The 15,841-nt window shown below is 35.0% G+C and overlaps 1 protein-coding gene across 1 annotated transcript in view; it reads right to left on the minus strand.

The window, feature by feature from the left end:
- Positions 1-2,462: 2,462 nt before the first annotated feature.
- SREK1IP1 (SREK1 interacting protein 1) overlaps positions 2,463-15,841 on the minus strand; it is a 44,669-nt gene continuing 31,290 nt past the window's right edge. The window contains exon 4 of the mRNA XM_043591194.1: positions 2,463-8,171. Coding sequence (XP_043447129.1) covers positions 8,005-8,171 — 167 coding nt within the window. The 3' untranslated portion in view covers positions 2,463-8,004. The remainder of the gene's footprint in view (positions 8,172-15,841) is intronic.

Genomic DNA, 15,841 nt, shown 5'->3' on the forward strand with positions numbered 1-15,841 from the left:
TTCCACCTAAGCTACTGCAATAATACCACATAGACATCTAGAAATAAAACTACAGTTTCTGCAAATTACAATTGTCTTAAAAGATTTTTTACGCATAAGTATGATTTCTATCGTAAGAACAAAGGCCTGGGTGTCTGAAGGAATGCACTAAGAAAAAAGGATTAATTTTCAGCTGGCTCTGCTGAACACATGTACTGTGCGGTGTAAAGTTATGGAGTTGGAAGACTAGCCTTTCACAGTGTGTCAGACCCAGCTTCTCTGGTCTGAGAAGGGAAAAAAAAAAAAAAAAAAGGAAAGCCCTATTGCACTTGGGCATGCAAGGCTAAGGGTTAGAAACTTGGGACAATTAGGCTGTCAAAAGTTTTACCAAGAACTGGGGATATCTTCTGGACCAGCACTGTGCAGCAGAAGTTTCTGTGATGATGGAAATGTTCTTTCTGTGTCTGCCCTGCTCATAGTAGCCACCAGTCACCTGAGGCAACTGGGCACTTAAGATGTCTCTAGAGCAAATGAAGGATACCTTTTATTTTATTAATCCAAATTTATTTTTTTTAATTTTTTTTATTTAAAAAAAATTTTTTTTAATGTTTATTTATTTTTGAGACAGAGAGAGACAGAGCATGAATGGGGGGAGGGTCAGAGAGAGAGGGAGACACAGAATCTGAAGCAGGCTCCAGGCTCTGAGGTGTCAGCACAGAGCCCGACGCGGGGCTCGAACTCACGGACCGTGAGATCGTGACCTGAGCTGAAGTCAGACGCTCAACCGACTGAGCCACCCAGGCACCCCTAATGAATCCAAATTTAAATAGCTACATGGGGCTATACTGAGAACATAGTTCCAGATCATTATTGACACATCTGCTGCCTATGTTGATTTCATTTTGGCTATCTTGATACACAGATAATAATTATAGTACTATAGATGTTGCCTCAAGTAAAAACCTAGGTTGAGAAAGTTTAGTTAAGGCAGGGGTACAGTTCTACTTTTGTTGTTCAAGGGCAAACGCAGAAGCCATGAATGAAACAAGAAGCAGACAAATTGGTCAAGGCCAGCACAATGCTCACGGTCTCCCAAACTCCTCTTAACCTGTGAGACATACAGGAGCTGGCTGTGGCTGGATGTGTCCCGAGTTGTGCCCCTGGAAAGGCATCCTAATTCTCTGGCATTCTGCACATTTTTAAAAAAGTTGGGAGGCAACAAATGATGGTCAGAAGACCCTGGGTTTTGTGTGATTACAATTGTGCTGGCTTAAGAAGCGTACTCTCCTTGGTTGCCAACTGCCCAGGAAGACTGAATCTCAGCACTGGTACTAGTTATAGTCCCTGCCAAGCCAGGTCACCTGAAGGAGAGCCACAGGGCTCAACCAGTGGACCAATTGGTATGTGTCTCTGTTGCTTTGAAGCAGTTGGTGCTTCACACATTGAGACAAATTATTAAGCAAGACGTCTTATCAAATCACAGGCGAGTCTGTACAATGAAAAATATACTTTAGATGATTTATTTGGGTGTCACTAACCTAGTGACAGAATTTAAATCAGTCACAAATAATCTAAAAATGTAAAACACATTTCAAAGTATGTACTTATGCATGTAATTCTGGGGACGTGTCTGATAAAGAACACAGCTTTATGTGTTTTTAGAAGACTTAAGTCACTGGAATTTTTGGTAATAATCAAATCTTAGAAAGAAAAGTGGGTCTAGAAGAAGAGTAGAAATAACAGGACATAAGAGGCTCAAATTATTTTCTATGCGGTCTTCTTATGAGAGCAATTTCATCTTTGAAAAAAATTGTTTAATAGGATTTCGAAGTGGATGAAACCAAACCCCAATAAAGGCCATATCTTTCCTTAAAACTCTCTCATGGTGTCTCATTGCTTACAGATTAAAGTTCAAGCTTCCAAACACGGAACATAAGACTTCGTTCTCTTGTTCCTGAGAACCTAGAATGGTAGTCTCAATTCTTACATCCTGCCCTACATAATTCTTGTAATTCTTGACACACACACAAGTTTTTTTTACTGTGATCTCTGTTCACAGTACCCACTCGTCCGTAACTGCCATGAGTTCTATCTTCAGTCTCCATCAAAATCCAAGTCAGCCATCATTTCTTTAGGTAGCCTTTTCTCACTTCTCCAGACTAAGTTAAGTATCCTTCTGTGTTTTTATGAACGCATGTTCAGGTCAATCCCTGGATTTATTATACACTGATGTGTTCTGTTGTTTCTCCCACCAACTAAACTATGAACCCCTTCAGGGAAGCAAGTGAGTCTTATTAATCTCTGTATCCCCAGTACTTAGTAGAGCGTTTGCTATGCCAGGCACTCAGTCAATGTTTGCTGAAGAAAGGAAGCAATGACATTTTTATCAACATTATTAATAACTCTTCAATCTAGTTAAAATGAAAGTGACCTAGGGTTATATAATTTTAGATGGAGTGAACCATAAATATAGACACATAAAATTGTTTTATTCCTTATTTATTGATGTTTTGGCCTCAGAGAACCAAAGATGTGAACAAGATGTACATTAGGGGCAAGAACTAGGGATACCTCTGAGAGATTTTCGTCAAAAGAGGATACGGAGAAAAGAAACAGGGAATTTTGTGGGGAGTGGATCCATCAGCCCAAAAGCAATAGCCTGAGTATTTAGACAATCAGGTTACAGATACAAATCTAAACATAAAATCTATATGCATCTGATGAAAAAGACATACACTGGTTGCTAAGAATGTAAACCAAATATCAATTACCTGCTTAAAGAAGTTGAATGTGTTTAACAGGTATATTAATAAATTCAACCTTTACCAATACAGAATGCTACCTGCCTACCTACAGCAATTTCTAAAGTGAATAATATTATTTGAATTATACTAACATATTGATAATCATATACATTAAGGACTGGAAGGGTTCTCAGAGATAATTGGGTATAATATATTACAGATCAAATACACCAAGGCCCAGAGAAGCTAAATAATTTAGTTGAAAGTCACGAAGGTAGTTAGAAAGGTCAGGACTTTTTGGATTTTTACTATTAAGTTCAGTTTTCCTTCTGCTACGTACATACTGCCTCATAGAAAATCTCACTAATTTTCTCCTAAATTTTATTAGTGAGATTTGAATCCAATCCCAACAAGATCACTTTACAAGAAAACCAGTAAAAAGAAATAAATTTTATTCAGATGACAGGTTTTATAAACTATTCTCATACTATGGGGAATTTACTCAAGAATAATTCCAAGAATGTATCTAGGGGACAAAATTACTGAGCAATAAAATTTTTTAATTTGCACACTGTATTAGTTAATGGTGCTGAATTTTATGTAACTCTTTTGGACCATTATCAATTGTGTTCCCATTCAGAAAACAAATCTAATGAGCCAATTTATAATCTCTACGATTAACAGAAATAAAACTCACAAATAACTTTAGATTACTTTTGTTTCACTATAATTATTAGCATTTTTAACCATGTTAAAATGGGATGAGGCCATCCTTGTGCATGCAGCATTTTCCTATTATTTTTAAGTTTTTTATTTTTTTCATTATGATAATGAAAGAACCGTATTTTCAGAAAATACAGCTAAAAAAATACTGAAAATACAGCAAAGGCCAAACAAACAGTTAAAAATGTAATAACTTAATAACTCTATGTTTCTCTCTCAACACCTGACTAAACTATTTAAACAAAAGAGTTTCTTTCTGAAGAGGCCATATGACGAAATCAGGTGATGGAAAAGCTAGAAGAGTGAAAGCTTCCTCAGCTATAAAGCTAGAAGAGGGATGTGGGTGTAGCTTCCCTAGATCTCAGCATGGTAAGCAGATATTACGAGGAGCTGTGAGCTCCCCCAGTGTGAGTGAGGTCATGTGAGCAAGGGGAGCTGGATGAAGAAAGAATCAGTACATTTTTCCAGCTTGTGAGGTTACATGTACTTACCTGGTTTCACCATAATGAATTTGCCTGAAGCCATGTCTGTAGGTTAGTAATCTGAAAATTTATAACTGCACCACAGTGAGTACATGCAATCTTTGGTGCTGTGCCATGATAAGTGATTGATGTTTGATGCTAAGTGCTTAACTCACTGGGCGTAAGGGATATCCAAATATCAAGCAAAGTAAGTAACACTGATCATTGTGAAATTAAGTGTAAGAAACATTTATATCTACTGATATATGCTTGAAAATGCTTACTCATATAAAATTTTCATTGTTATATAAAGGCTTTCATGATGCAACTCCCTGGCTCTTATATTTTAAAAAGTACAGAATAAAATTCTTAACCCTAAATTTTTGTCACTGCTCTTAAGGTCTAAGAATGAAGTAAAAGAGTGAAACACCCCAAACTGGTCATTTTTGAAACCATAAATTCAGTGTGAAACCTGCTTCAAAACTACAAATTATTTTAGACAAATAAATATATATGTTCACATTTATAAAAAATTTCCACATTACTCATAGAAACAAGCTTCATAAAATTTACATACAGAATACAATAAAAATCAGTTCTAATAATGATTTAGCTGTCATCCTCCTAATTAAAAAGTTCTGTGTTTGAGGTATCACTTTAAGAGATGCCAATATGGCACATTTGTAAAACAACCCAGGAGTCTATCCTAAATATTCTACCCAACACAGCATCATCTCTGCAAGACTCTGAGAGGCTGGACTACGCTTGTCTTTTTAAAAGAGGAAGAGAATTTTAATTGTTACAATAACAGAGGAGGCAGGTACTAGACACTCTGCATTTCATGTAACAGTAAAACTTCCTTATAAGTATTTTCATTATCTTCTTGCCAACACCATTCGCTTAAAATGTCCTAGTTAAGACCAGTGAAGCAGCTTCATTTCCTATGACATCCAAAAAAGTTTCAAGATTTAAAAATGACAGTGAAAAACTTCACTATCTTTATACATTACCATAGGAAATAAAGCTATTAAATTTTTCAGAGTCAAGAGCAAAGCATTATCCCCTACCTCATTTTATCACTGGAAGGTGGACACTTGATTGAGCAATACTCATTAACTGTTAGGTAGATTACCTGTGTTGACTGGAGTAAAGCCATTTACAATCAACTTATAAAGTAACAACACTACTCAGACACAGTCATGAATACCAAAAATGATGTGTTTTGTATGTATAAATATCTATATTTGGGGTGTGGCTATCAAGTAATAAGACTGATTCAATACTTTATAGTCAGCACATTAAAAATCTATTGCCAGAAGACAATGGTCCCATATATGAAAAAAATGTCTATATGGAAAAGGCTGTGATTTATTGCAAAGCATGATTATATAGCAAATTCCAAGGAAGGTCAAATAATTTCTAAAACCAAATTTTAAAATTTAATGGCTTAGGCTGAAGATTCAGTTACTTTTTGCAGATCTCAGAAGGATTAGGGGTGGAAGAATGCTTTTCCTTTTTTCTCTTCTTTTTTTCCTTTTTGTGGTGTTTCCCCCTTTTTGACTTATTCTTTTTTTCTTTTTTCTTTTCTTTCTTCTGATATTTTTGTTTCTTTTGTTTTGAAGTGTCCTCTTCAGTGGAACTGGATGAATAAGACCTATGGGCAATAATAGAGACTGACTGATAACTGCATTTATGGCTAATAGCTAAATTTAAACGGGATTTAACTGCCTGAAATCATTCTTGGAGCAAAGTGGGGTATAAACAAAGAAACTCGAAATGTGCTTTATATATTTGTATTCTCTTAAAATACGGACTTCAGAATTTTTGCTCCTTGGTCATAGAAGCTGACAAAACAAATAACTCTATTTTGCTCAACTCTAGTATTAAGTTTTAAACTCAGTAAGGATGCAATAATTTTTCTGTGATTTTCAGCTTTTCATCCTGTTGTACCCTTCAAAATCTTATAAGGTAAACAAAGTGGTATTTACCAAGCCTTTATCATATATACAATTCATTTACATACACAATAACTTGTTAGCATATTCTCTTAAAAGAGCTAAAAAGGATGCAATTATATAAAAAGGGCTATATTTGTACCTTGGTAAAAATGGGTGAAAGCTGAAAATTAGCTAAATAAAAGGACTTCTGTTAAATTCCTGTTCAAGTGATACAGATGAGCACTTGCATTCCAAAGTAATTTTCACTAGTTACAAAAAGAGATGTTTTAAATGCATACAAGTAAATGAAGATGATTTATCATTATTCTTTATTTTTCTAATATTCCTCTAATACTAGATTTGGAAAAAAACTACGCAATTCCTTCCTCTAGTATTAAAAAAGAGAAAAGTAACAAAAAACAGAAAAGCCATCTCTTAAGATCTTATATAAGTAGGTATACAACAATCTCCCCACACCCAAACTCTAAATGTGTCAGAAGACAGAAACTGAGTCAATTAAAAATAAAATAAAAAAAGACACTTTTTTTTTTGTTTTTAATGTTTATTCAGTTTTGAAAGACAGAGCATGAGCAGGGGAGTGGCAGAGAAAGAGGGAGACACAGAATTGGAAGCAGGTTCCAGGCTCTGAGCTGTCAGCCCAGAGACCAATGAGGGGCTCAAACGCACAAACTGCAAGATCATGACCTGAGCTGAAGTCAGTTGCTTAACCGACTGAGTCACTCAGGCGCCCCAAAAAAGACAGCTTTCTAAAAAGGTAGTAGTGAGCTAACCGTTAGAAGTTAAAGGCCAAACTAAGAAAACCTGACACAGACCTACAGTAAGCAAGAAATAAATGCATGAGACTTCAAGTCTGTGTCTGTCAGTGATTCTCATGAATTACTTGACTGAATTTCTTGTTTAGAAACTCCGAGTTTTCCCTCATTTCTGTAATGCTGTATTTCTTTCTCCATTTTGTCTTACTTAGACTTCTGGCTGTTTCCTGGTCTTATTTTCTCATGTATTCTCTTATTCCCTCTTCATCTCTGTTATTGTCAACTCTTGCCTGTTTTCCTGTTTTAAAGACCCTACTTGACCTCTGGATTCTGAGTAGAGCTTGTTTGTACATTTTTCTTTGGCTTTTTGGTCCTGGATTTTAATTTTTAAGGCCCGGTGTTAGACTTGCACATAACAACTCCAAGAGGTGGCAAAATCTCTGCTGAGTATGACTAGAAAAGTTCATTTAATTTCAGGCCCTGTCTGAGGTCTGTGAGACCCAAAGTAGAGAGGCTCAAATAAATAATCTGTTACAATAAAACAAGTATCTTAGAATTTGGAAGAAAACAGATAATTTCATTTTGTCTATACACAATCCTTGCTGTGCTAATGCAAATGATTCAACAATACATTAGTCCGACTATAAAATACACTGACCTCTATCTTCCTATTAGCTTTTATGTTAAATATTATTTGACTCCCAACACTTGAGAGAAAATGAGCTTTTCTAAATTATGAAGTAGCTGAGGTATTGAAAGGTATGTATTAAATGCTCTATGAAGTAACACCTGATTTTCAGAACTTACTCTATTAGAGAACTAGGGTCCAAGTCAGACATTATTATTGTCAAATACCTTAAAAGATATCTGTATATATATGTTTATTCTAGTATATAGGAAACTGTACTTGTTAACCATAAAAGAAGCTGCTTCTTAATTCTTGTGATCAATTGCTTTAACCAGTTAGTTGTTAAAAGAGCTGATACTAAAAATTCATTGGTGGCTGATGTGGGTTCTGAAAGACCTGAATGAATTTTTAGAATAAGTGGGTATGTAAATCCTATTAATAACTTTGTAGCCACTGCAATGATATTTTGAGAATACAAATACTTAAGCCCCAACTTTATACATATGAGGACAAAATATATATGTAAAGAATTTAGACATCATCCAATTAAAAGTGTGGCTGATGTTTTAAACTCTAAATTCTAGAACACAAATAGAATACATAAAAGAAGGGGGGGGGCTATTATTTATTTATACCTTAATTTGCTCCAAGAAAAAAAATTCAAGTTGGCTGAGTATTGACTTTAGTTTTGATTCCTCAAGGACTGTTATTTTACTGAAACAACTGAATATCTGATCCCCATTAAGGAAAGAATTAGTGTTAAATTAACTGGACTACACACAAAATATTAAATTTTATAATCCATCTGGGATTCACAGTCCTGCTTTTAAAAAACAATGATGTTAAAAAAATACCTTTTTCTTTTTTTTTCAACTTGATTTTCTCTTTGCTTTTTGCTTTTTTCTTCTCCTCTTCTTCATTTACTCCTGTGTATTGAGGGGAAAGAATCAGGACACCATGAATCTGCACACTAATATGGTATGTATACAGTTTTTCCACTTTGGTTACTGGTTGATGAATTTTATTGGTTAGGATACTGCACTTCTCTTGTAACAGTTTCTCCTTTCTTGTTTTTCAAATTGAGGTATAAATTGACATATAACATTGTTTATTTTCAGGCATACAACATAATGGTTTGATATTTGTACACATTCCAAAATATTTGCTGTAAGTCGAGTTAACATCTGTCACCATGTTACATACATACCAACAACATTTTTTTCTTGTGATGAGGACTTTTAGGATCTACCCTCTTAGCAACTTTCAAACATACAATACAGTACTATTAACTACAGTCAACATGCTATACATTACAACCCCATGACTTATTTATAACTGGAAGTTTGTACCTCTTTTATTTATTTTTTAAATATTTTGTTTTTAAATAATCTCTCCACCCAACATGAGACTCAAACCTACAACCATGAGATCAAGTGTCCATATTCTATCCACTGAGCCAGCCAGGCACCCCGGTACTCCTTGACCAGCCTTATCACCTGCCTCTAACAACCACAAATCTTTTTCCTTTATCTCTGAGCTTGGCTTTTTTATGTGTTTGTTTCTTTTTTAGATTTCACATATAAGTGAAATCATATAGTACTTGTCCTTCTCTGACTTATTTCACTTAGCTTAATACCCTCAAGGTCCACTAATTATTTTTATTTATTGAGAAGCTTATAAAAATATTACATGCTTTTTATAAAAATTTCAACTACTACTAGGTACATTAAATAAAAAATTCAAGTACTCCACTGCTAATTCCTACACCGAATCAATGTCAACAGTTTGGTGGGTACTATTTCAGGTCTTAAAAAACAAAACAATACAATCAAATACAGCCTTTTTTTTTTTTAAAGTAGGCTCCATGCCTAGCCTGATGGGGCTTGAACCCATAACCCTGAGATCAAGAGTTGCATGATATACTGACTGAGCTAACCTGGTACCCCTCAAATACAGGTGTTTAAATTTTTCTTTTTCAAACAAAATGAGGATTATGGTATTCTAGCTAGGATGTTAAGATCACAGGACTGTAAAGAAATCTAATAATATTTATGTCATTGGTACCCTAGAAGGAAAGAATATATACTACTCTCTAACTTGTTTCTGAAATACACAATTTGGTGTGTTTTCTGTTAAGCTTGCTCTCCATACAACCAAATATGCACATACAATCACTTATACAAAATAGTTACAAATAAGTCCCAAGTTTTTCTCTTTTTTGAAAGATGGATAAGGATATTTTATATGGCATATAAATACAGTGGCATGTATAATATTTTGCAACTTATTTCATATTTGTCAAAAATCAGTTGCACAGAAAAAAAGTAAGTTGGACTTCTGCTTCTGGGAAGAGGAGCAAGTGTACTTTTCCTATTTCTCCCAGTAAGTTCAACTAAAAATACCAGACATTATAAAAACAAACATAAAAACTGAAAAGTAGGGGTCCCTGGGTGGATCAGTCGGTTAAGTGCCCGACTCTTGAATTCGGCTCAGGTCATGATCTCACAGTTCATGGATTTGAGCCACCTGTCAGGCTATGAGCTAGCAGTGCGAAGCCTGCTTGGGATTCTCTCTCTTTCTGCTCCTCCCCTGCTTGTGCTCTCTCTCTCAAAATAAATAAGTAAACTTAAAAACAACAACAACTTTAAAGTAGAAACAAGACAGACTAGCTATGGATCTTGAAATCCAGAGAAAGACACGGGAGTGAGTTCTGTGGAATTCTTGCTTCCTTTAGCCCAGACTTGGAGCTGAAGAAGCTGGCAGCTTTGGCAATGTCAATACAGGTACAGATAAAAAGATTTCTCTAGCCTAAAGACCAAAACAGACAGCCTAGTGACAGATAGGTTGTAGGTAACAACTGCCCTTACTCAAGCCGAACACCACAGAAAAAACTGGCACAACCCCCACCCATGTCAGCAGACTCTGAGTGAGGAACCTAGACATTCCCCCTTATCAAGCTGTGATAAGATCTCCCAATTCCTCAGCATGAGTAGTCTAAGTAGGTAACCAGGACCTTTATCACTACCCAGTAAAGAGATCTCCACTAATAGTGTCAATAAAGACCACTTGGGAAGCCTTGACTTCTGCTGCCAGCCAGTAGTAATGAGGTACCCCTCCCATCTATGCTGAAATGATGTCAGAATATACCTAAGAAAGTCGGGACACTCACCATGACCCAGTAGTAAGTAACAAGACCACTCCCACCACGGGATACCAATGGGGAGCTGGAACTCATCCCCTCACCCAGCAGTAACAAGAAGCCATGACCACTTTGAGTGTTGGCAGAACCTAAGTGGGGAAACAGAACCTCTGTCTCCCCCTGGCAATAAAAAGTCACTTTCTCTTCTGGGGTGGTACCAAAGAAAATCATATAAAAGACAAGGTTTAAGGAAAGCCAACGTTTCATAATACAATATAAACATGTCCAAATTTTGGTTGAAAAGAACTCATCAAAGTCCAGAGATCTTAAATTGAATGAAAAATGAAACAAACAATATAACAACACCACAATGAGATTATTTTTAAAATAATCTAAAAAAGATTTTAAATAGTCATCATAAAAATGTTTCTAAGAAACAAAATCCTTGAAAGAAGTGAAAAAAATATGAAAGCCCCCCCAAAATGGGACAAAATCCAAAGAACCAAATAAAAATTTTAGAACTAAAATGACAATAAATGGAATTAAAACACTCAGTGGATGGGCTCAATAGCAGAATGCAAAGCACTGAATAGAAATATCACTGAATGGGAAAACAGAACAATAGAAATCACCCAATCTGAGCAATGGAGAAGAAACAGATTTAAAGAAAAGGAATGAGACTTGGGGATCTGTGGGATAGTAACACAAGATACAATATTTGTGTCACTGGAGACATAAAGAGTATAAAGAAGGAGGGGCTTAAAAAGTACTTGAGGGGCGCCTGGGTGGCGCAGTCGGTTAAGCGTCCGACTTCAGCCAGGTCACGATCTCGCGGTCCGTGAGTTCGAGCCCCGCGTCGGGCTCTGGGCTGATGGCTCAGAGCCTGGAGCCTGTTTCTGATACTGTGTCTCCCTCTCTCTCTGCCCCTCCCCCGTTCATGCTCTGTCTCTCTCTGTCCCAAAAATAAATAAACGTTGAAAAAAAAAATTTTTTTTTTAAAAAAAGTACTTGAAATCCATATCGAGATACGAAAATTAAACTTTTGAAAACTAATGAAAAAAAAATCTTGAAAACAGCCAGAGAAAAATAATGTATTACTTATATGAATGAAACAATTAGAATGAAAGCAGATTTCTTATTAGAAAGCATGGAAGACAGAAAGAAGTGGCCATTTTTTAAATGCTGAAAGAAATGTCAACTTGGAATCCTCTACCCAGTAAAAATATTACTCAGGAATGAAGGAGAAATTAAGACATTCTCAGATAAGGAAAAAGTAAAAGGATTCGTCACCAGCAGACAGACCCTAGAAGAATGGCTAAAGAAAATTCCTTAAATGGAAAGGAAATGATAAAAGAAGGAACACTGGAACATCAAGAAGAAAGAATAGAATAAGCAAAAACCTGACTACAACAGGCTTTCCTTCTCTTGAGTTCCTAAATTATGTTTGATTGTGGAAGCAAAAACTACACCATTGTTTCATGAGGTTTTAAATGTATGTAGAGAATATATTTACGACAAGTGTATTGTAAAGGAAAGAGGGTAAAGGGACATAAAGGGAGGCACGGTTTCTACTCTGCTTGTCCTGGTAAAAAGGCAATACCAGTAGATTGTGGTAAATTATGTATATATAATCTAATACCTAGAGCAACCACTAAAAATGCCATATAAAATATCGTAGAAAATTAAAAAAAAAAAACCACTATGGACACAATGTGTCTTTGACACTACAGAAAAATTATATGCAATTCTATAGGTGTTCCACTGACACTACAGATAAAACTAAAAAATGTTCAAGTAGTAATCCACAGGAAGGCAGAGAAAAAAAAACAAGAATGAAAAAAGAAGAATGAAAAACAGAGTAAACAGAAAACAAATAAAAAGTGGTAGGATTAGCTCAAACATATAAAAAATTACATTAATGTAAAAAAATACCAATTAAAAGAAAGTGGTTGGTAAAGTTGATTGAAAAATATGATTCACCTATACACTGCCTACAAGACTCCCACTTCAAAGAAAAAGATATAGACACACTGAAAATAAAAGGATAGAAATGGATATGCCAAACAAACATTATCAAAGGAAAGCTAGAGTGACTGTATTAAGATCAGATAAAATAGACTTCAGAAAAAAGAAAATTACCAGTGAGAGAAAGGGCCAAAATAATGATAAAAGTTTCAACTCACCAATAAGACATATCCTAAATGTGTATGCACCAAACAATAGAGCTAAAAAATACATGAAGCAAAACTGAGATACCTTAAAGGAGAAACAGACAAATCTACAATTCTCTCAACAATTAATAGATACTACACATAAAGTCAGCAAGAATGCAGAAGAACTCCACAACCATCAAACAATAGAATCTAAACAAGATTTAAAATCACTCTACCCAACAAGAGTAGAATACACATTTTTTTCAAGTACCTACAGAACATAGACCAAGACAGAATATATCCTGTGTCATAAAACAAATCTTAACAAACTTAAAAGAACTGAACTCATACAGAGTTATGTCTCTGTCCTTAATGGAATCAAATGAGAAATCAGTAACAGATAACAGGGCAATTTCTAAACAGTTGGAAACAAAACAACACTTTTAAATAACCCACTGGGCAAAGAGGAAGTCTCAAGGAAAACAAAACACACTTAACTGAATGAAACTGATATATATTAAAATTTGTGTAACACAGCTAAAGCAGTGCTGTGAGGAAAATTTATAGCACTAAATGCTTAGGATAGAAATGAAGAAAAGTTTCAAATTGATTATATCTTAACTTTGATCTCAAGAGCCTAGGGGGAAAAAGCTAAATAAATCCAAAGCAAGTACAAGGAAGAAAAATAATAAAGCACAAGAATTAATAAAATTGAAAACAGAACAAAAAAATTAGAGAAAAAGAATGAAACAAGTAGCTGGTTCAATAAAATTGACAAATCTCTAGGAAAAATGTGAAAGAAAAAAAGACACAAATCATCAATATCAGAAATGAAAAAAGGGTTACCACTACAGACCCTATATACATCAAAAAGATAAATGAAAGCTGTGAACACCCTACAAAAATAAATGTGACAACTTGGATAGTATGGACCCCTTTCTCAAAAAACAAAATGCCACAACTCACCTAACAGAAGTAGATAATTTCAATAACCCTTTAACTATTGAGGAAATAGAATATCTAACTTTAAAACTTCTAAAAAAAATCTGCAGGCCCAGATAACTTCACTGAAGAACTCTACCAAACATTTAAAGAAAAATAAACACTACTTTCATACAAATCTTATGCAATTGTATCCAAAAATAGAAGAGAAGGAAATTTTATCAATACTCTATGTAACTCTTACTCTGATTTCAAAATTAGACTAAAATAGCACAAAGCAAGAAAACTACAGACCAACATCTTTCATGAATACAGATGGAAAAATCCTTAACAAAATATTAGCAAATAGAATTCATGGATACAAGGCTGGTTCAATTTTCAAAGATCAATTAATATAATCTACCATATTAACAAGCTAAGGAAAAATCATAATATCATACTGATCAATGAAGAATTGGCAAAATCTGACAACCATTCTATAATAAAAACTGTAAAAAAAATGGGAATAGAGAGAATCTTTCTCAACTTGATAAAAGGCAACTACATAAAACTTACACTAACATTACACTTAATGGTGAAAGTTTAAGTGCTTTTGCCCTCTAGGATTAGAATCCAGGTAAGAAAGTCATCTCTCACCACTCTTTCTCAATACAGTACTATAAGTTTTAGGTATGGCAATAAAACAACAACAAAAGAAAAAAAAAACAAGAAATAAAGACTTATTGATTAAAGGAGAAAAATAAAACCATTCCCATTTGTAGATGATATGATGGTTTACATAAAAAAATATCAAGGAATCTATAAAAAATGAAATAATTGAGTTCAGCAAGGATATAAGAGAAATAGACACAAAGGTATTGCCTTTCTACACACTGGTAATAAATACACAGAAACAAAATTCAAAATACACCATTTAGGAGATAAATTGCCTGCTGTAACCGCCCAGTTGTGCCTGTCCACCAGACACCCACTCTTGCAAGAAGAAGCCTCTCTTCACTGTGCTCAGTCTCTGCATCCCTCCTTTGATTGGGGCAGGGGGCTTATTTCTCACAAAAACTACACAGTAATCTAGGTAAACAAGTCAAAGACCTACATAAATGGAGAGACAGACTAAGTTCTTGGATTGGAGACTCAACATAGTAAAGATACCTATTCTCCCTAAACTGATATACATGTTTAATGCCATTCGTGTCAAAATCTCAGCAAGATTTCTTTCTAGACATAGAATTATTCTAAAAATCTATATGGGAAGAATAGACAGTAGTTAAAATATTTCTGGAAAAGAATAAAGTGGGAAGAATAAGTCTACTCAATTTCAGGACATATTATATAGCTATCATTAATCAAGACTGTTGGTGGTGGTGGAAGAATAGACACATAGATCAAGGGAACAGAAGAGAGAACTCAGAAACAAACCCACACAAATATGACCACCTGGTTTTTGGAAAAAGTACAACAGCAATTAAATGGAGGAAAGATAGCTTTCCAACAAAGAGTGCTAGAATAATTGCTTATCTTTTTTTTTTTTAACGCTTATTCATTTTTTGAGAGACAGAGAGAGACAGAGCAAGAGTGGGGGAGGGGCAGAGACAGAGAGGGAGACACAGAATCCAAAGCAAGCTGCAGGCTCTGAACTGACAGCACAGAGCCTGATGTGGGGCTCGAGCTCACAAACCGTGAGATCATGACCTGAGCCGAAGTTAGACGCTTAACTGACCGAGCCACCCAGGTGCCCTAATAATTGCTTATCTTAAGCAAAATAATAAAACTTGTCCTAAATATCTCATCTTCTACAAAAATCAACTCAAAATGAATCACGGACTTAAAGTGAAAATGTAAGACTACAAAACTTTTTGGGGAGAGTGAAAAAGGTGATTTTAAAGCATGGGGACAGGACCGTGGGCAGAGAGAGCTGCACTGGGGTTGTCAAGAATGAATGGTTATTATATACCATGGACTTGGAGGAGGTAGAGTCAAAAGATAAGTTTTCAAAAAGATTTTCACATGCTAAAGACTCACAGACTACTGGAAGCCTAGCTATTGTCAAACTAAGGTTGTTTTTCTCTCTAGAAAAGCATTAAGACAGTAGGGAGTTCCTGGATTTAAGGCTATTGATGGAATTGCCTTTTTCTTATAAACTGGTGGAGAGTCTAACCAGCTTAACCATTTGTTTTTTGTCCTTTCTTGTTTTGGGATAGCTTGTTTTGGGAGTATCCAAGGAATACCATACATGTACTACCTAGGGGGTGGTATGATAGCTTGTAAAAAAAAGTAAAGGGGACCATCTTTGGGATCTAAAGATAGGAAGAGTTCTTATCTTTGACACCAAAAGTAATCTAAAAAAGGAAAAATTGAGAAATTG

The sequence above is a fragment of the Prionailurus bengalensis genome, chromosome A1 (genome assembly GCF_016509475.1).
Source record: "Prionailurus bengalensis isolate Pbe53 chromosome A1, Fcat_Pben_1.1_paternal_pri, whole genome shotgun sequence".
NCBI classification, from domain to species: domain Eukaryota; kingdom Metazoa; phylum Chordata; class Mammalia; order Carnivora; family Felidae; genus Prionailurus; species Prionailurus bengalensis.